At 37.8% G+C, this 21,912-nt stretch overlaps 1 protein-coding gene and 1 pseudogene across 3 annotated transcripts; both read right to left on the reverse strand.

Annotated features, from left to right (window-relative positions):
• Nucleotides 1-9,120: 9,120 nt before the first annotated feature.
• Nucleotides 9,121-16,696, reverse strand: LOC149831931 (uncharacterized). 2 transcript variants are annotated; one of them, XM_090012290.1, is made up of 4 exons: nucleotides 16,545-16,696; nucleotides 14,403-15,501; nucleotides 13,921-14,304; nucleotides 9,121-9,879 (listed from the first exon to the last, which is right to left on the reverse strand). In XM_090012290.1, coding segments are annotated over exons 2-4 (1,431 nt in total). In that variant the 5' UTR covers nucleotides 15,448-15,501; nucleotides 16,545-16,696; the 3' UTR covers nucleotides 9,121-9,877. The 2 variants fall into 2 exon arrangements, with proteins under 2 accessions (XP_089868416.1, XP_089868415.1); XM_090012289.1 differs by lacking the exon at nucleotides 9,121-9,879 and having other exon boundaries at nucleotides 12,795-14,304.
• Nucleotides 16,697-17,128: 432 nt separating this feature from the next.
• Nucleotides 17,129-18,926, reverse strand: LOC149831932 (ubiquitin carboxyl-terminal hydrolase 4-like; annotated as a pseudogene). Its single transcript, XR_016433202.1, has 4 exons — nucleotides 18,810-18,926; nucleotides 18,536-18,724; nucleotides 18,236-18,416; nucleotides 17,129-17,768 (listed from the first exon to the last, which is right to left on the reverse strand). The product of XR_016433202.1 is annotated as a ubiquitin carboxyl-terminal hydrolase 4-like (transcript).
• Nucleotides 18,927-21,912: the final 2,986 nt, after the last annotated feature.

The raw sequence follows: 21,912 nt of genomic DNA on the forward strand, positions 1-21,912 counted from the left end.
CCCTGGAGTGCCCTAAACCAGACTTCCTACATACCACAAGCAAGAAGAAAGTAAAAAGTAAAGAAATATTATAATGTAAGAAGAATCTCTCTCTCTCTCTCTCCCTTTGTTCAAAGGTGGGAATGTAGGTTGAAGTGGTCAAAGGAATTGGGCTTGGTTTTGCCTGAATTAGACTCATGCTGTTTCTACAGCTAAGGGATGAAAGGATGGGATAGGAGAGGACCTTGTGCTGTTGGCACGTTGAAATTTGTGCCCCTCACGTTAGCATTGCCAGCCCCCTTCCAATTGAGACCACCTCTATCCCTTCACATTCATATTCTCTCTCCTCTGCCACCCAAAAAATTTCAATTTGGGACCTAAGCTTTCAGCACAATTAAAAAATACGATGACCTTTTTTAATTTTTTTTTTAATATTGCACCTCACAAACTTTGTTATGGTTAATAAAAAAAATGCAAGACAGTTTTGGTATTAAATTTATAGGAAACCTCAAATGTGAACCTTGAAATATTTATTAATCATTTTTCCCTGCTTCAAGCTCTATATTTTATAAGTTGAACTAGCTTGCTGATGCATGAAGAAGATGACGACGATATGATAATATATATTTAATAGAGTTGGTTGTACCTACAATCTAATTGGAGTGTCATGATACAAGTTGTTTAGGACGCAATCTAACATCTTAGACTTGTTCAACATGGTTGATTTTAGTGATAATCAATACTTGGATAGTGTTTTTTCTTATAAAAAACCATGTTTTTCTTTTTATTTAAAAAAAATGATGCATTTAAAACCCTTGTTTTTTTGCCTAGTCATTGTACACAGATCAGACTTGCCAATCAAAAGTAGATTTCTACTAAAAAAAATATGTAAATCACATCAATGGGTTAGTTTGACAAAAAAAAAATGAAGTTTGGTAAACGATTGAATCAGACTTTAACCCAATATAAATACATTTTAAAGAAAAATAAAAATAAAAAATAAAAAATTGAGTAAAGAATATCAAATCAAAACCCACCTATGGGAACATGAAGATTGAGAGTAAACTGTTACTGTTGAAGGGTATAATAATAATAATAATAGTTTCGTGAGTAACTATGCAACTTGATAGCTTAATTGTCAGGTGACAGTGAACCCCCATTGCACATCTCACTTGAGATCCGTTCATCTCACTTGGGAATTGTGAGATGCCCACCTTTTTCTGTTGGTATTTTTTTATTTGTGAAATTTTCAAATACTCCCTAGACATCTGGGTCTAATTCATTCACACCAAACATTTGACAGTTTGCAAATGCCCATCAAAGTTTTTATATTGTTTGATAATTCTTGTTTTAACACTAAATCATGTTTTAACACTAAATCATGTTTTGGAGTTATCATTTTACCCCTATACCTGCTGAAATAAAATTACTAGTTTGCCCCTATTTTAAAAGTATGAATAAAGTTTGATAGTAGATGTACAGGGTTGTCAACATAATTTATCTACCTACAATGATAATTGAACTCTTGACCTCAATAACCACTACACCATACAACTTGTTGTTGACAATTTTAAATTTTTTTATATAATTAAGTTTAAATTGCAGTAAGTCAATCAACCCAAAACAAACATTTGGCAACTTTCCAAAGAAAAAGATAAAAATGCTTATCATACTATACAATATGTTGTAAGCTAGGAAATCACATCTCACAGTAGGATCATGAATTGATGGGTCACACAACACCTATTAGTTGGGGTTGATTGTTACAATATTTCACAGGTCAGGTTGTTTTTTCGTCGACAGAGAAAGCTGGGGTTAGGTAGACCCCTACCAGTTATACAACCGTACCATTTGGAGTTCGAACTTGCAACATCCTAAAACAAGGTGACTGCACCAACTGCTCCTGCCAGACAAGCGGATCCCCCATTGGTACAGGTCAGGTTGTTAGCCAAGGCATATAAGGCCCTCCCTGTCCAACTAGGTGAAATGATTTGGACAAATCAGATCTGCTTGTCTTATGAATGTTTGGTAAGATTAGTAAGCAAGCACAATCTGTTACCTAAAAACTAGGCCTCCTCTATGAGAGAGAGAGAGAGAGAGAGAGAGAGAGAGAGGTCACAATGAAAAAAAAAATACATTCTTATCCAGGGCTGTCTGCGGATAAGACAGGAGACAGGAAACAGTGTCTTTGTCCTGATCCCCTCTCAGCGAATCAAACACCCCCTTAAGAACCACTTTGCCCTAGTCAGGATTTGTCGCGCTTATCAAATACCCCCTTATAATTGAAAAAGTATTAGCACAAAGGTTTGCCGCTCTAATGGATGTTTGACAATTACTGTCTAATATGATACACATTGGATATCATAACGTCAATAATTTAATGTTCGAGTAATGGGACGTTACTTTTTTTTTTTCAAGTAGTATCCAAGCCTAGCATTCAATAGATATCAAATACGAAACTATAAGGTCCTGATCTGTGTTTTTTCTTTAGTCTCACAGATCATGTTGTTCTGCACAAGTTCGCATGAAACCCTGTTTGTATAATCTCTCTCTCTCTCTCTCTCTCTATATATATATATATATATATATATATTTTTTTTTTATTTATTTATAGTTTATGTCTCAAGCCATCTTAAACACTCTTGAAAAACATAGTTACACGCGTTTTTTACTTAATATTAAATTATAAATGCGTTAGCCAATATTCATTCACTAAAAACATGCTTTGGATACCAACCCGGAGGGGGGGGAGGGTTCGCTTGTCTGGTAAGAGCAGCTAGTGCACATCACCTTGTGTTGGGACGTTGCAAGTTCGAATCCCAACGGTATCGTTGTATAATTGGTTGGGATCTGCCTAACCCCAGCCTGCCTTTCGAAAAAAAAAAAACATGCTTTGGATTGAACCATTTTGATGAGAAATCTTGTTTTTTATTTCACGACGTTTTTGTGTAATATGAGCCATCGATTTTTTATGGCTCTGAATACGTATCTAAACACGAAAATATTACTTAATCTAATGCATGTTTTCCACCAAGTTGTAGAGAACACATCTATGAGTTCCAATTAAGTAAACACTTAAAACTTTCTCTCTCAAAAGCCGTTTATGAAGGTTTAGGAGATAAGACTATTTAATTAGAAGTCTCACTCTCATCCCCAGGGGACCAAGAGAATGCTCGCGCGGTAGACAAGGTTGGTAGGGTGTTCGGTTAGGACAAAGTTGAAATGTCAAATACTTGTTAATATTTACTTTGTGCGGCCAATATATTTATGGGTCATCAGTCATGCATGCCTTCTATTTTTAAATAATTTTCTTCCACTTGCTTACATATTTTTTTTATATTTTACTCGGAGAAACCATCTTAGGCAGTGGCGTAGCTAGGAGGGGGGCGCAAACAGGGGTGTAGCAAAAAAAAATTGGTGTGATAGTCTGGGGTTCGGGGCAGCGCCCCCGATTTTTTTTTGAGATAAAATAAAAAATAGCTACAATTATTAATAAAAATCTATTTCATATGGACAAATCAAACTATTTGCTGCCGTCAGGGCTCGGCTGGGCTACAAAAATGGATAAAAATTTATTTCATATGGAATCAGGGCTGGGCTTTTATTTATTTATTTATTTATTTATTTTAACTGGACCAGGAGGCAGGACTGGGCTACAGCCCAGTTCTGCCCCGCCTTCCCCCCCCCCCCCCCAAGCTCCGCCTATGATTTTAGGCGCAAAGACCTAATCATGCTGACTCAGCCTGCCATACTTACTGTCACTGTCCTGTCACCCTAAAAGTCTGAGGGTTTAGCCTAGGGATGGCAATGGACCGGGGTGGGGGATAGGGTCTCCACCCCCGCCCCGTCTCAAGATTAGAACCTCCATCCCCGCCTCTATCCCCGTTTCATGTTCTCCATCCCCGGTTCAAACGGGGATGAGGCGGGGCGGGGGCCCGTTTCCCCGTAATCTATTGCCATCCTTTAGAAGGACTGGGGATGGGGCGGGGCGGGGCTGCGGGGACGGGGAAAAGTGCAAGTCCATCCCCGAACGGGGATGGATTTTAACCTTCATTCCCGTTTCATACCCTTCATCCCCGGTCCAAACGGGGTGCCCCGCTTTCCCCCAGTCCACTGCCATCCCTAGTTTACTCCTCAACCACAGTGAGTTGCCAAGCTTCGATTTTCTCTGGTGGTGACACCCATATGATTTGAACTTAGACTGCCCGTCTGCCAAATCCCTTGGGTAACTTACATAAATTATTGCCCAAAAGAAAAACTGTGGTGCTTAGCGCTGCATGGTTTTGAAGGTTTTGGTAGAGCACCAAATCTCAAACCCACAAATCATCCAACAGTTTGGGTCTCAAAGGATTACCAAACACAGTTTTTTGCCAAGGGAGAATAAATCTCGCACGCTGAAAGCAAGAATAAAAATCAAATATTAAAAAAACAATAAGAGAGAATTTTTTGGCTCTACGTCATTCTCTTGTTTATGTGTGTATGAACACGTGTGTATGCGTGCAAGTGTGAGCAAAAAAACTAGGTCAACGCAATTTATAGTCACAAATATCGGTCACATTTTCTAATATATTGTGACTTAATTTATCATGACATTTTAAAAAACCCATAAAATCTCATTCTTAGAATATAGTGAATTTATTGATGTGTTAACATGGTTAGTGCAAGATGGTGAAACAACAAAATTTGATTTTGGAAAAGCACCATCATCATTATGAGAATCATGATATTATTATTTTTTTTATGCATTCTTATATTTTATATACAATTATATTTAGAGTCAGATTAATTTTCAAATTTCCGCAGAACTAATACCCACCGAAATTTTCACTGTTTTCAGTTTCCTACCAAACTTCTTGTTTGAGTTTTTTTTTTTTTTTGAGAGGATCTTCTAGCCTGAGTTAGACGGCTACAATCCATGTTTTTTTTTATAACAAAGGAACCCTACTTTAAGTTTTTTTTCGACAGAGAAAGCTGGGGTTAGGCAGACCCGATACCATTTGGGGTTCGAACTTGCAACGTCCCAACACAAGGTGATGTGCACTAACTGCTCCTGCCAGACAAGCGAAGCCCTCTCACTCCCGGTTGGTCCCTTACCATCAAAGTTGTTGCTAATAATTTTGTTTTTTTTAATAATCCAAGAGGAAACACTCCTCCCAAAAAAATAACCCACCACACATTGGCCACCTTCTAGCTATAAGAAGATTTTTTTTTTGGTGGATATGTAATGGGGAACCTCAAGGGTTTTATCAGTTGGAGGCTTGCCAATGTGCCACCGGTGATGGAGAAGTTTTCTTTTGGCCGAGATAAAAGAAAAAGAAAAAGAAAAAGAAAAAGAAAAAGAAAAGAAACCCTGATTTAAGTGGTAGGGCCTGAGCCCCAAGGGAGTTGGCATAGTGGGGTGGGGTCTTGGCTGCTAGACGGGCACTCAAGGTTCAATTTCCATGGGCATCACCCCTCTGCGCAAGCTAACGTGTAGCATAGGCCCTAGGAGGATGGGTCCTAGCTAGCCTCGGAGTTTTAAGCTGCTGGCACAATGTTCATAGGTATGGCATGCTGAGCCAGTGTGACCAGGTCTTTGTGTCGGGTGCGGTTTCTTCGGGTTATAAATCTGAAAAAAAAAGGTGGTGGAGCCTGAGAGATGGTGAGGTTGGGTATGTACATTGATTTTAACTGTATGAATGCTAAGCTATTGACTGGACCTGGTCTAAATCCCAAATTATTTGCATCCTAGATCAAAAATCCTTTCTTTAAGGTAGACATAGTCTTTTGGATATTAATTGGATCTGAATCAAACTTACAGGCTAATAAACATTCAATCTAAGTAATCCTAAACTGCTAAATACTTGGTATTATTCGTGCACAAACCACTAAAGATCCAATCCAGTTTGAACGAAAAGCTAAATAACCAATATGACTACCCAAATAAGTGCCATACTCAATAGATATGAAAACGGGTTGCATCAAACATGATCTGACAGTGAATCCAATTTTCGAAGAGTGGATCCTATCATGGATTTGGTTCTGCCTATTCAACCTCATAGTATACTCTAAAATCTGGTTATGATATGAGTCCATTTGGTATTATTGTATCCATTTAAAATATGCAAAACATATTGATTTCTCTGTCAAAAAGATAAAATGGGTTAGATTAGATGCAACTTCAAGTTGGATCCAACCATATTTATTTACCAGATCATGACCTGGATCTGACCAAACCTAACCATATGGTCCATATCTTCCCAATCCGACACATAATGAGGACACCAACCCATTTGGCATCCCTCTTAATTACCAAACCCAAATATTAACCTGTTTCATATCAGTTTAGGTTGGGGTTTAAGTTTAGACCATATGTAAAAAGTGGGCTTAATTCAAATTTTGGCCCATTTAATCTGATCCAATATGAAACTCACACATATTTTATATCAAGGTGATACATTTATATCGGGCATGTTTGAGTTCAATTCTCAGTCCAGACTTGGATATGCAATCCATGTGACCCGACTGAGAACAAGCCAACCTCACACTTCTAGTAAATAGGCATTATTTGCTTTTTTAAGGGTAAAAAGGTAAATATAGGGTATAAGCAATGTTGCCAGTATCGTTATCGGCCCCTGTATCGTTTGGCCAACGATTCAGGTGAATCAGACTGATACCGATACTCAAGTGGATCGTTCTGAATCGGCCAAAAAATAATTAAAAAGCATACGTGTCTATCAGAATGTGACACGTGTTCAATTCATTAAAATAATATTAAAAATAATTTCAAGTATTTTTTTACATTTATCAAAAAATAGCCGATTCAGGGGCGAAACATATCGATTTTATGTATCGGCCGATGGATGCCGACAAAATTGGTAATAAGGCTACAAATGGATCGGATATGGCCCGAGTCCTGCTTGATCTGAACCTGGATCCAAATTTTGTGCACTTGATTTGAGTCTGAACCCAAAAATGAAAAGGATCCGATGATCTAAGATTGAATTATGATGGGAACTGTATACTGTATTCCTTTGCTAGGGGCTTATTCTTGGCAGACATTAGTACTTTGTTTGGCATTGCACGTGTAGGTTTTATAAGGTTCAAAAAATCAACAGTCCAAAATCTTTGTGAATTTTTGAGGCTTTAAATATCACTTTTTTCCATCGAAGATACATGATCCAGGTTCGGATTCCTCATAAATCGACCATGCCCAACACATTTATGGGGTCGGAACTGCGAAAAAAACACTGAAATGGCAAAAAAAACCATTTAACACGTACCAATTTCGCACCTACCCATTTCTCTATATGTGTGTGGGTGGGTGTGGGTGAATTTTTTTAAACATTTAAAAATAAAACATACATATATATAATTTTATAATATATATTACGATTATACTCGGCCCCGCCCGGCCCAATTAGGTCCACGGGCCTAACGGGCGAGCCGTGGGCCAAGGGTTTCCCAATAGGCTGGTCCGAACCAGGCTTTTGGCGGGCCCACCCTTAATTTTGGCGCACAGTGGGCCATTGCAAGATGCTCTCTGCAGCTCATTCTTAGGGTACGTTCGGCAGCTCCTTTCAAAAAAACATGATTCAGAATCACTTTCTAATTTGCTTGAGATTCATAATCACATGGGGTCTGGTGTGATTTTGAATCTCAAACAAATTAGAAAGTGACTCTTGCAAATGAGATTCACTTATCTTTTTATGTACGTTCGGCTGCTCCTTTCAAAAAACATGATTCAGAATCACTTTTTAATTTGCTTGAAATTCATAATATACATGGGACCCCATGTGATTTTGAATCCCAAGCAAATTAGAAAGTGACTCTTGCAGATGAGATTCACTTTATCACAGCTTAACTTTCTATATGCTAGGCTGCTGCTTATACAAATCAGATTCACTTTCTCATTTCAGAATGATCCAACTGAACATGCCCTTAGTATCCGATTTCAGAAAATTCTCCAATCATTTTCTTTAAAAACAAACAATAATCTGGTGGGCTGAAAGGAAGACACGTGGTTGTGTGAAGCTTGAGCTCTCTGCTGATCCAACTTGAGCCCAGCCTGCTCTGAAATGATCAGCACTTCTTTATTGCTAAATCTGAACGTGTATCACGCCAGGCAAAGTATGCCGTTCATCCATGTGATGAACAGCAACTCAAACACCATGTGATGAGGAATGTGGCTTATGAAAGATATCAAGGGTAATTTTGATGTATTGAAATTTGGCTCTTTTTGTAAACCTAACAGGAACATGGAATTAAGAGAAAACCCTAGCATGGTTGTGCCATACATGAAAAAGATGTCCACAAACTTTGAGAGTCTTTACACCAGCAAGATCCTCGCAAGGAAAATCAGAGTTACCATAAAAACCACAAGCAAACTTAAATGGGTGCAGGTTTGGTGCATTGATCCTCAATCCTTTCAGCTGACTTCATTCATAGGATCTTGGCCAAGATCCTCGCTTCTAGGTTGAAGCCAATAATCAACAAAGTAATCTCTACCAATAGATCAATTGGATAGTGCACGTCACCTTGTGTTGGGACGTTGCAGGTTCAAAACCAAATGGTATATAGTTGTATAACTGGTAGGGGTCTGATAGAAGGGTGACAGCGGCAGCCTTCACTATTTTCTTATTAATTATTTAATCCATAAGAAACTGATCCTTCAGATAGTTGCCCTCCACAAAGGACAATGCTCCAAGCCCAAAGGGGTTTGGTGCAGTGGAGGGGGCCTTGGTCATTAGACGAGAGTGGACAGGGTTTCATTCCCATAAGTGTCAAATCCCCTACATTAATGAGGGCAAGGGACAAGTCCTTGCTTAGCCGAAGCCGAGCAACTCTATGTGGGCAAAGGGGTGGTCAACGGGTTTATACTATCAGGAAAGCGACCATGTGTATGGCAGGCTTAGCTAACACAACTACGTCTCTGATCTGGAGGGTGGTTTCTCCGTCCTTCGTGGGAAAAAAGACTGCTCCATACGGATCTCAGCCACAAAAAATGAGCTATTTCATTTTGGTCGTTATGGTTATTTAAAATGGCCATAGACACTATTAGAGAAGTCAAATAGAACTTTGTTTCACATGGGTAACTGTTAACTGTTAGTCAGCCATGAAATTTTGCTGGAAATATTTGGAAACAAAAGCCAAAAAAGTTCAGTAGAATGCTTCACAAATTTCTTAAATGTTGAATTCCTTTTGCAGATTATTTTTCCCATTTCTGTATCTCCATCTGCTTTCTATACAAGATTACAATTCTTATACAAATTTCTTCTCAACTCCTCTACCTCTTTATTTAAGTTCCAGCTTAAGCAATGGTAGGATATAGATGACCAAAATGGAGCTCTTCCAAAGAGCCTGTCTTGGACGCCATGGCAGTGGAAAAGCATAATGCAGCTGGTAAGCCATTTCCAAGGAAGTTCGGAACCACCCCACCACCGGATACCTTTCTTATGCATCTTTTGTATTTTCACTTTGTTTTATTCCGCACTTCCATCTCTTGGTCTACCATGTAGAGGGAGCCACACTCTTCTGCAATAATCATGAAATGAACAGTACCAACCTGCGTCCTCACAGCGTTCATGAAAAACATGTAAACACCAATTAACAGAAACCTTTCAGGTGATGCAGGAGTGTCGCCTTGACCGCAGAGTGTGTACAGCATCACATACTATTGCAGAGAAGTGCTGTTGAATTTGACAACCAGTTCTATTTACAATTTCTCTGCAATTCGTGTTGTATGAGTGAAGGATGATGATTGCTGGGTGGTGTAAAGGTTTGACAAGAATTATAAACCAAGAGGTGGATGAATGTTTGGAGTCTGCTTGCCGATTCATGAGATCAAGCTCCTTGCCCTGTTTTGTCAACTCACAGGCTGAATAAGGGTGGCCAAATATCAAAACTTACAAAGATCGCTTCCTGCAAAGACATGTCAAACAGTTTAAGAGAAAAACCAGGACGAAAGCTTTAAATAATGTTTTCAAAGATGCCATATTGAACCTAAACCACCCATTTCTGGTTCAATCCACAATACAAGAATTCTACCTTAGTGGATTAATGTACCTTTAAAAAACTCATGTGTCAAGCATGCCCATGTTGTGTCCGGTACCTTCATATATGTCAAGAGAGAGAGAGAGAGATGTGTACAAAAAATTAAGTTCAGGCCACGGTTACCAGAAGGCAGAAGCTTCTACCTACTTGAAGAAGCTTGCTTCTTTTGGAAGCTGCTTTAGAAGCTGGGAACTGTGCTTTGAAACTCAATTACTTTGTCATGGCAAGAGTGTGTCCAAGGACATCAGATTTTCAACATGAAAATTAAATATTTCTAAAAATAACACATTTACATAAGGAATTGTGACACTTATATTAACAACATAATTTTTTACTATTTTAATTAAATTAAAGAATAAATCTTAAATGGCAAAATATTTCCTAAGTTACCCAAAAATGCAAATGATTTCATCTTTATTCAACTAAAAGCTATTGTACGTAATTCATTCACAAAAATAAGTCACGGCACACGTCCAAAACTTTCTTCTCATCATAAGAACGTGTGCCTTATTATGTGCTAATCTTTATCTATTATTTGCTGCTTACTAGTTATTATAATATTGTTGAATTAATTATTCCAGTTTAGATATGTTCAAACTAGATTTTCTTGTGATGTATAATAAACTAATTTTATAATCACATAACAAAAAAATAAGAAACTTATTTTAGGTCCAATAAGCATTATTTTAACATACTCGTCACATACACACACAACAAAGGCAATATTGGAAATTTCATGGACAATATTGAAAATATGCTTCCAAGAAATATCAAGAAAACTTTGACAATTTTTTAAAAAAATGAAAAATCCAAGAAAAGAAAAAGGATCATTGATGTTCTGAATAATAAGAAAAAATAGCAGAAATTTAAAATTACAGAAATGTAATTAAGCAAAAGAGTTTATTTATATCTAACATATTCTCAAGATAGCCTATTCTGAAAATTGATTATATTTTCTATGAACATGATATAATACTTTCATATTATTCATGAAGTTTTGGATCATATTACAATATATTCTTAAGAAATACAGAACCAGACAAAACATTAAATTCTAGATACCATCCTGTCATATTGCTTTTCCCATAGACTGAATTTCTATTGACAAGAAGCATTGTGACAGGACACCGACATCATGCAACAAGTCACCTTTTGGACAGCCACCAAAGCATGGCAAGTGGAAAGAACTCAAATAAATAAAATAACTTAGGCGCATTCAAACTACAAATACAAATATTTGTAATGGTCAGTGCATTATCTTATCCATTTCTACCAAAGGCATTTCCAGCAGTAGAACAGTGTAATCTCTAGATGAACCAATTGTAGGACTCCCAAATATATATTATGAGCTCAACCAAGAAGTCCATTTTCCAAGGTCAAGTTAGTGAAATAACTTAGGTTTATTCAAGCTACAAATATTTACAATGAGCAGTGCATTTAGCATATCGATTTCCACCAAAGGCATTTTAATCTCTCTCGCTCATTGCCTCTTCCTTCATTCATTACTTACATGACAGACCAGTATTTGACCATTTTCGAAAACTATCTGACTTGTCTGTTGGTACCAAGGATGCAGCTTTAATAGTGCCAAGTGACAAGTTTTACTGTTTACTATCTACTTTTTCTAGTTAGAAAAAATTGAAGGAAAAAGATATGTAGGCCTATAGGTCACAACCTAATGGATACTCAAGCATTGGTGCAGCCAAAGGTGCCCATCCCCAATGCCCTTCTCCACATTTCCTTACCACAAAAGACTGGAGGAAATGAGAGAGGGAAAGAGAGAATTAATGTGAGCCCATCACACAAAACAAGTGTGCCAGACAATGTTGTGAAAAGCACTGAGCCGTAGCATAGCGCTCCACCAAAAACTGAAGCGAGGCATAAAGCGTAAGCCTCAATTTTTTTTTTAAAACTTACAAAAATCCTTTAAAAAAATATCTAACAATACAAATAAATAAAAGAAATGCTTTATTGATGAAGCAACAACCAATAAGAAATAGAAAATCTCAAATAAATACTGTAAGAGTAACATTAATGCAATAACTTGATCTATGTAATTATCTAAGAAATAAAATATGAGCATTCAATAAAAAACTAAGTAACAAAATTACTAACAATCAAATTTCTCAACATCATGCTTTCGGGTTTTTATAGAAAAATTCACAGAAACAAATAAATATTCAGAAAGTAATAACTGCATATATCAACAAAATTAACATGCTTTCGGGCTTTTATAGAAAAAATTAATCAACAAAATTAACTTGCATGCTTTCACAGAAAAATAAAAAACCAACTAATAAAAATTCAGATTATATTGCAGAATATACATAATTACATATATATATATATATAACTGTATATACATATATATTAAATTACTCATAACATATCAGTATAATCAACAAAATATGAATTCAGCCTTTCACAAAAAAAATCACAGAAGCACAGTAACACACTATATATAATATATTACATAATAAGTAATACTAAACATACTTTTGGGCTTTTATAGAACATTCACAAAAGCAAATAAAAATTCAGAAAGTAATAACTATGCATATATCAACAAAATTAACATGCTTTCGGGATTTTATAGAAAAAAAAATCAATAAAATTAATTATGCATGCTTTAACAGAAAAATAAAAATTCAACTAATAAAAATTCAGAAAAATAAAAACATACAAGTAACAATCAAACATATATAAGAGGCGGAAGAAGAAGAAGAGGGAGGAGGCAAGCAGAAGGGAGGAAGAACAAGGGAGAAGAAGAAGAAGAAGAACATGCGAGCAAAAGGGAGGAAGAACAGGGGAGAAGAGGAAGAAACAGTGGGGGAAGCAGAGGCGGAGGAAGAAGAAGAGAAAAATGAAGAGGGGGACAAAGAAGAAAGGAGAGGAAGAAGAGGGGGCGAGAAGAAGGGGGAAGAATGGAGCGGAAGGGAGGAAGAACGGGGGAGGAGAGAGAGAGAGGAATACGGTACCTGTAGGTCTTCTTCTTCTTAGAGATGAGATGCGAGAGAGAGGGAGAGTCAAGATGCAGAGAGAGAGGGAGACAAGATGCAGACAGAGAGAGGGAAAGTCGAGGGCGAGAGAGAAGTGGGAGAGACGAGCTCACCCCCCAAATCTAGGTTAAATGGGGGCTTTGACCCCCATTTGAGCTGAAATGACTGAGTTGTACGCCTCATAACTCATGAGGTGTGCGCCTAAGAGCCATTACGTTATTTTAGTGCACCTCAAGGCACAAAGGGCCACACCTTGGGGTGAGGCACGCTTTTTGCACCTTGAGGAATGTTTTTAACAACACTGGTGCCACAATCCTTTAACAAAAGGAAAACCTCTCCGGTGGAATACCATGCCTCTCCAGCTTCAGGAGGTAGAACTCGGCCTAGGGCAATATTATTTACTACCTACGTCGTGCCTAATTTATAAGGCACATGGTAGAATAGGAAGCTTTCATACAATCAATTCTCCTATGTGGGTCACATCTAACACTTCTACCAGCATTTTCCAATGCCAACAACTGAAACAGGTTACATAGATGTGCTAAAACTGCAGTTCTCCATCTGTTATTTCTATATCATATTTACTTGCATAATAGTGATGCTTTAGGGGCAGGTGTATTCAAGAAGATACATGGGGAATTCATGTAAATTGACAAGTATATTGATTTTATGCTTAAAGAACCAGATTAAACTTACACTTATCAATTTGGGATTTAAAATATTCTGATGTGCACTGACACCCGCACAAGGCAAGGAAAAAGTATCATTTATGGAAAATCCAACCTTCAAAGTTCAAACAGTGACATTTGTTTCATAAATGGATAATGAGCAGAGTGATCAACGTCTGTATTATTCTGCATATGTGCATGCGTTTTATGTGTGATAAAAGAAACATGAAAGAGAGAGTTACAATTAGCTGAATGTTGACTAGCCTGTCCTGTTTCGATCAGACTTAACTCCATATCTTGTGAGGCTGCCCAGCCAGGTTCGTATGCTTCCAGAAATCCAACCTTTGCCTTGTTAGGGAGGTCATGAGGATGAACAAATGGCACACCCTGTGGCCAGCCGAGCTCAGCACGTATGTTCATGCAAGGGCTGTCAAGAGCATGTATATGATCTTCACATTCCTTAAGACTGCAGAACCGCAATTTGATGCCCTTCTTATCTGCAATATCCTGAACACGTTCCTTGAGAACCCTCTGAGCTTCAAGCCGAAGCCTCTTAGATGGGGGCAGTGGCTTACACTTTGTAGAGCTTTTTCTCCTCTTCAATGTAGATTTTAATGATCCAACATCTGCATTTGTAGACTATCACCATCAGCAGCAGCAGTAAAAAAAAATAAAGACAAGAACAACAACTGTAATAGTAAAGTAATAATTAATCAGTGATTACCATCTGGGGTTGATGAAAAATTATAACTTTGAAACCCATGCCTGGTGAGGAGTTGATCAGTAGGATGGTAGCTCTGCATAAAGTCATCCACTCCTATTGGATGCTGAAACTGAGCTGCAACACCATGTCCAGCAGCTATCATCTCTGAACAGCATAGAGTTGCCATTGATCGGGGCATTAGCTTAAAATCCAGTGAGCATCGTCCATACATATTCCCTTGCAAATTACCCACTTCAGTCCGATGCACTGCTGGCTTAATGTATCCAGCCGTTGCCCAATAGAGAGCAAGCCCAGGGTAAACAACAGCTTCCTGAGGGCCTAGGTCATCCACAAGCAGCCACTGCCCATGCTCATCTCTGATATGCAGTCCTGCTTTATCTGATTTAGCCAGTGTAATAAAACTCTTATCCATCTGAGGCTCATGGTCAGGAAACATGACCAACTGACTATCATCATGTCCTATTAATGTATTATGTGCAGCCTGAAACGATGGCCTTGCATGGCAGCAAACTGAGAGAACTGAAGAAGATATTTCATTGCTTCTAAGAGGAAGATTATCAAGTATCTCCATGAAGGATACGCTACGCAAGTTCAATGAGTAGCCAATAGCGTCCAAGATATCACGAGCAGCCTTACCAAGAACTGCAAACATATCAGGCAAACCCGCTGGAGGTAATTCTATTGTATTCGTGGACTCTATCTGTGTCAGACCAGGTCTGTAGTCATAAGTTTCTTGCCCTAGTTGAGGGTCTGAATAATACCCTGAGGTCTTGCACCAATCATGTGGGTCGCTGCTACGGACCATTTCGGTAGCTGTGTATGTCCTTTGGTGAAAGAAAAGGCGAGCGGATTCAAGACCTGATCTCAAAAGTGCATCATCTCCAAGGGGAAGCTGGATGATAGCAGCTGAATACTGTGCAAGAGATTGAGATAAAGTTGACATGGAAATCTTGTATGAATCAGATGGGAGTCCTTCAGATGCTATAAGATCAGTAAGCCGTATTCGTCCAAGGGATGGCAGGGTTGTGCCTGCCATGGCACCCATCCAAGATGTTCAACACGAGGAACCACCAGTAAACAAGCTCATAAGTGTCTTTAACTGAAACAGTTTCAAGAAGAAAACTGCCATCAGCTACTAGAAGCAGCAGAAGCAGGCCTATTGGTCAATTTTATGCATGCGACAATATACATTTTGAGACTTTGTGACGTTGCAACTACATCAACAAAAAAAATCTAGATCTGCCCTGATCTTAGCTTTATGAGTGGTGGTAAAAATGAGGCTTCCGGTAGTCAAATGCTGTATGCAGGTTAGTTCCTCTAAAAAAAATCCTATATACAGGATAGTAACAAAACACACCATATACTGAAGAAATGAAGTATTCATATCACACCAACAAAAAGAAGAAACCCTTAATTAGCAATCAACTCAAAATTAACCACTAGCGAACAAAATGGCTCAAATATGCCTCTATATCAGAACACCTCAACATCAGAACTCTTGACTCGGAGAAAATAAAGAAGAAGCTTTACAATAACAGATAACAATGAGACTTTCTTATATCTAACTGAGACACGACGACCCTAACTCGTCGAGGAAAAAAGAAACTAAAAAAATTGCATCATTCAGTAACAAATACGATCAGAATCAATCAACTGAGTGAAAAAAGGCTAACCAAAACTCTCAACTCAGAGAAAAGAAAATCACAACTTTTACAGAAATAGAAACACGGCGACCAAATTCATCAAAAGAAAGATTGAAAATTCCGCGCACGAGCAAACCAACACATTCCAGTTCGTCTGTACAGAGAATGTGAATCAAAACCCTAACTTGCGGAGAGAAAATCGCAAATCAGACTGCACCAAGGAACTATCCCAGAAATCTACGACTATACCAAGATCCAGCAAGCCAAAAGCCCCGAGTGGCTTACGAAAACAGAATCACATTCGTTTGCAAAAACAAAATAATGATAATAATAATAAGAAGAAGATCATTCACCCATTATCCGAAGAAGAAAAAAAAATCAAACCCCTAACTATCAAGAAAACAAAGGGGAATCCAGAGCGTGGCCTCGTAAACACATCCAAATCGATCTCTCCGCCCAGATACTAACCCCAGTTCGTGCAGACATAGAGGAGATCTACCTGTGACACGAATGAAGGCCGTCGATCGGCCACAGATGCTCCTCTTCTCCCCGCACAAGAAGCGCCAGAAAGCACGAAGAAGAGATTGCCCCTCTTCCGAACCGCGAGAGAGTAACCGGCTCTATTCAGGAGAGATCGTCATCACATTCGCGTCGATCTGATCGAGAGAGAGAGGCAATGATAGGGGGTGCAAACGGATCGGATACGGAATGGATCGTTATTGATCCAGATCCGATTTCGACATATGTGAAATAGATCCGAATTCTGAACGAGATCAGGTGGAGTAGGATTGAATCCGAACTAGACATATGTGATATTCAAAAATTAAAACTTTCAATTACTTATTATTCTTTATATCATGCCACCATTTATGGGTGATTTTCTATGACAAGAGCATAAACAGTTATGTTGCCGATGCCTGCCAGGAAGGAAGGAAGGAAGGAAATTCTTGCCTCAAGGAATTTACAGTAAAATTCATGGGCTGCACTGGTCACGTACAAGCACACACCCACACACGAATAGAATAGTCACTTGATATGCATACACAGAAAATGAAAGAATAAAATGTTTTCTGTAAATATTATTTGATATTGAGAACAATGAAGCAACTACATTTCTGTAAGATACTCAGCATCGAAGAATACAAGCATTTGTAAACTCTCAAACACCATTTACAGAACAAGCAAAGGATAGTTTGCTTCCACCATCCACTGTACATGGCAATCTGCAACCTTTTCACATCTCATGCAGATCTTTTACATTGGAGAAAGAGAAGAAAACCAAGAAAAAACAGTGTTTCTCCACAGGCTCTTCAACTCTTGCCTCCTAAGCTCTCATAAAACAGAATGTATCCATGATCAATGTTTCTAGAATACTCCTGGGCCAACCCAAAAAACGTCCGCAGGGCTGACTCATCTATCATCTCCATGTTTTCATCATCGAAGAAAAGCCGATGGTTGTGGCTCTTCACCAAGCTGACACAATGACAATGATTTGGACCACTGCCAACATGAACAACAACAGTAAACAAGCAATATTCAGAGTCCGTGCTGCCCATGGTGTTGCTCAGCTTTAGCTCTAGAGGAATGACAACTCTATATGATAGTTTTTTGTATCGGCCAAGCTGCTCGATCTATTTGAACCATTTCAAATGGATGACAAGGATGTGAGGGGGTTTCTTTATCTTCATTGTCTTCTGTGCTTCCTGCAAGCTGCATCAAGGAGCTCTAGTTTAAAACAAAAGACGAAAAATCACGACAAAAATTACAGGAGAAAAAGATCGCAGGTCAATAAAAGATCTGATTTAGGTAGTATATCATCTGACTTTCAACCCTATGCTTTCCAGTATTGTGCTTGTTTTGCAAGCTTCCCATATTAAAAAACTGAATACAATTTCCAAGCAACAAGATTATCAGGAAGAATTTTTCCAAGCAATAAGGAAAGCAAAAAAAAAAAAACTAACAGATGTAAACAAATGAAAGCAGGGTTGACAAAGGGCTCAAAGACATATGGAGCAGCTTCAAATTGATTACGTTTTACAAAAAATAACACAATTTGAGCCACCAACAAGTAAGCAAATTGAGTTTCACAAGCCTCCTACCAACTAAAGATCATGACAACAATGATCATGCAACACAACTACAATTGTTGATTGAGAGGAAAGATAAAGAGCAGGATGTAAACACTAAAACTGTTACATTTATCACAGAAGAATTTATCCTCATCATTCAATGTCTCAGTAGAACTGAAATTTTTTAGACAACTGGTGATAGAACTGCTATGTTCAATGTCAATGCTCAAATCTAAAAATGTCTCATCCCTAGCTATTACTGTTTCACAACCTAGGAGCCTTGTTTCATTGGTGAGGATACCCTGATAAGAGAAGTGGGAAAACACATCAATAAAACAAGGGCCCTTGACACAAATAGCAAAATAGTACATCTGGAATGATGCACATATAAGATGCTAGATTGACAGATAATGATGAGTGCCTGGAAAATTTTGTGAACCCATGTAATCACAGGCTGCTTTTGGACACTGTTCGCTTGAACATTGTGATGTCCATTTGCAGTCTTCTCTGGAGGAGATGAATTCTCTGGAGAACCGTCTGAAGTAATTGATTCTTTCTCAAGGATATCAACAAGCTCATTTAATAGGAAATTCAAGAATTCATGAAAATCCTACACCAAAAAAACAAACAAACTTGAGTTACCTTCCAAAAGGAATGAACAAAGTATGTAGGAACATCTAAGGTGGCCACCATACCTGGTGCATATAACTATGAACATGTTCATTTTGTTTCCTCACCCTCTGCACAAAATATTTTGGAGCAATAACACCGGTTTTCTTCCTCTGAGAGCTTATCTGCATCAAATTAACCATATTTTTGGCAGTAAGGGAAATGCATGCAGTAGAGAAACATAGAACAACAAAAGTCCGGTTCAGCATATTTATGAAGTAACAAACACATAAAAATCCTATTTTAAAGCCAAAGTGAAACTAAAATCCACTGGAAGAGCTTTGACGTGTCTCAAATGTAACTAAGGAAGTAGAAGGTCAAAGCAATATCAAGAAGTACTTGGAGTGAACCAGTAAAGCATGTAAACTTTTTTCCCTTTTCTATCAAAGAATGCTATCCCTGACAAACTGTTAAATTCATTCTAAAGTAAAGATCAACAAAATTTATTTAAAAGAGAAGATGAGGATCTCGTTGCAAGTCTCTGAAATTCCATAGAGAAATGGTCACTAAGTCATTAGGTGCATCCTGATATAATCATCCATTTCGTCAATTATGTTTTCTTCAAGTTAGCTAAGCTAGCCATTCAATAGTAACAGTGCTAGAACTGCTGCATATTTAGTACAGGAAACCTGCATCTCCTTTGGATATCCACTCAGATATTATAAGTTCATTTTGCAGAACATAAACACAAATCAATTTTGAAGCTACAATAGCTCCTCTGTGGAGCAATGCATTAGAAAAATGATCTGTTCTTATCCAGCTACCACAAATATTCTCCAATGTCCAGATTCAAAATTCCCGTCATTAACAAGTGCTAATTGGATTTGATTGCTAGATGTCATATATCACAAACAAATCGAGACAACCTAGGGCATTCATATGCACCTAGACCCTATCCTCGCACTAAAATTTGATGCAAAATGAATTGCCCCAGCGTTTTGCAGCAAAGAGTTCACGAAAGTAGATTTATAGATATGTTAGGCAGTGTAAATGACGTAGTTCACCACAACTTGAATGATTTATTAACATTATTGTCATAAATAAGCAGCATAGCAGATATTTTTCATACTAAGATGTTTGACACAGAAGTCCAGTCTAACAGGTTGAAAGGGAATTGAGAGAACAGAGTCATGATTGTCCATCTCTGCACGACATGGTTAAGAATTTATGAATGCTAACAAACAAAAAAATTCTTCTTAGCTAAGAATTTAAACTCTTCAAAACTCCTCAGAAATGCTGTTGTTATTATTGATCAAAGCAAAAACATTATCTAACCACCTTAATCTATGGTGGTATGAGAAGCATAATTCTCTTAATGGTAGGGTTTCTGACTGAGTCTCAACATGTCTCATGAAGTATGGTCATTCTTCCCATAGTAATTGGTGCATCTCAGCGTAGGCTTTTTGGCTGGTTCTCAACATGCCTCATGTATGCTCATCCTTCCCATAATTGGTGAATTTCAACTTAGCCAGCCATATGTTTCATAAGAGCACCATGAAGCGGTTAAGATGGATCAACCTACAATAGCTCCAAGGGTGTAAACCAATCCTTGGACTAAAATCTTAAAACAGCAGTAGGTTTTCCATCATGAACCTGATTTGGGAACATCCAACCACTGAGAAGCGAGAACAGTGAAGGGGGTAAGTAAATGTCAATGCACAAAATGGTAGGACTTACCAAATCAGATGTAGAAGGGCCATAGAGGCTAAAAAGATAACCACCAATGCTCATTCACAAGCTTTTAAGTTTTTGCTTGGCTTCCATCAAAACTAGTATTTCAATAAACATGTTTTGCAGGTTTATGCGATCAGCTTGGCAGAAACTTTGCATCCTTAAAACACTTTAAGCAACATCAGAGATAAGAGTGAATAAACACTAACCGTTGCATTGTGACAGAATACTTATCAGCTCGGATTTGCAGTTCAGATAAGCTATAAGCAACATATCATGCATCTAAGCCAATTTAGGACATGCATCTAAAAAAACTAAAATATAAACAAAAACATAAACTACTTACAGATAATAATCTAAAAAAACACAATCGGAAACACCACCAACAATCACACCCGAAAACAATTAGATTGAAGTCAACTAAGCAACATAAAAGAATCGACTTTAATCATAATTCTGCACATGAGAAGCCCATATATCGAAGTTCAACCACCAAAATCTCAAATTTCTCGCTGTTATTCAATGGCAACGATCAAAAGAAATCCGTAAAAAAGCATTTTTTTTACCCTGAAAAAAAGGGTCGAAAGCCTGATTAAGGCACCATTTACTCCCAATTCTTACAACGGTGAGACATTTTGGTGATTTGGTCATTTGCTGCCCCCTCTTTCTTCTTTTATAAATAGTAAGCATAGATGAAGCAATGTGTTAGATGAAATGGGGCAATTTCGTACTTTAAAGTGATGCACTAATTTTACTTATTTTTTTAATCTATTCCATTTAAATATTAAAGCCCTGCATTGCATTTAAATACCTTATTTATGAAATTTATTGTTTTATTAAATTAGCCCCACCATACATGGAGTATGAACAACTTGTGCAATCGTTTATAATTGTAAATTGTAATCAATGCATTAACATATTTGAAGGAAGAAATTAATTTATTAATTCTTGCTAGTCATGACTTTTTTTCATGACGAGGAATCCTTGCGCCTATGTTGTTAAACAAGTATGTATAAATTTAGTGCAAGTCACCTTGTGTTGGGACGTCTCAAGTTCAAAACCCAATGGTATGGTTGTATAACTTGTGGGGTCTGCCTAACCCCAGCTTGCCTAGCAATAAAAACATGTATAAATTTATAATCACCTTTATACATATTATTATATTTTTACTTTTGCTATGTGTGTGTGTGTGCGTGCACGCAGACAAACACATGCACATTTTTCATAAGGGGCGGCTCAAGGGAAGTTGAGGCCTTAGGCATATTTCATTGGAGGCCCATATTTATCCATATTTTTTTCATATAAGGTTATGTTTGGAAGCCTATGTTGAGAGGGAAATGGGAAAAGCTATAAGAAAGGTGATCTTTCCAGCCATAGGATGGAACTATTCATCAAAGAGATGAATGATATCTAGGTGACCTGTGATAGCAGGGCACCCCTGAATGATCAACTCTTAAA

This window comes from Nuphar pumila, chromosome 7 (genome assembly GCF_984573655.1).
Source record: "Nuphar pumila chromosome 7, dmNupPumi1.hap1.1, whole genome shotgun sequence".
Taxonomy (NCBI): Eukaryota; Viridiplantae; Streptophyta; class Magnoliopsida; order Nymphaeales; family Nymphaeaceae; genus Nuphar; species Nuphar pumila.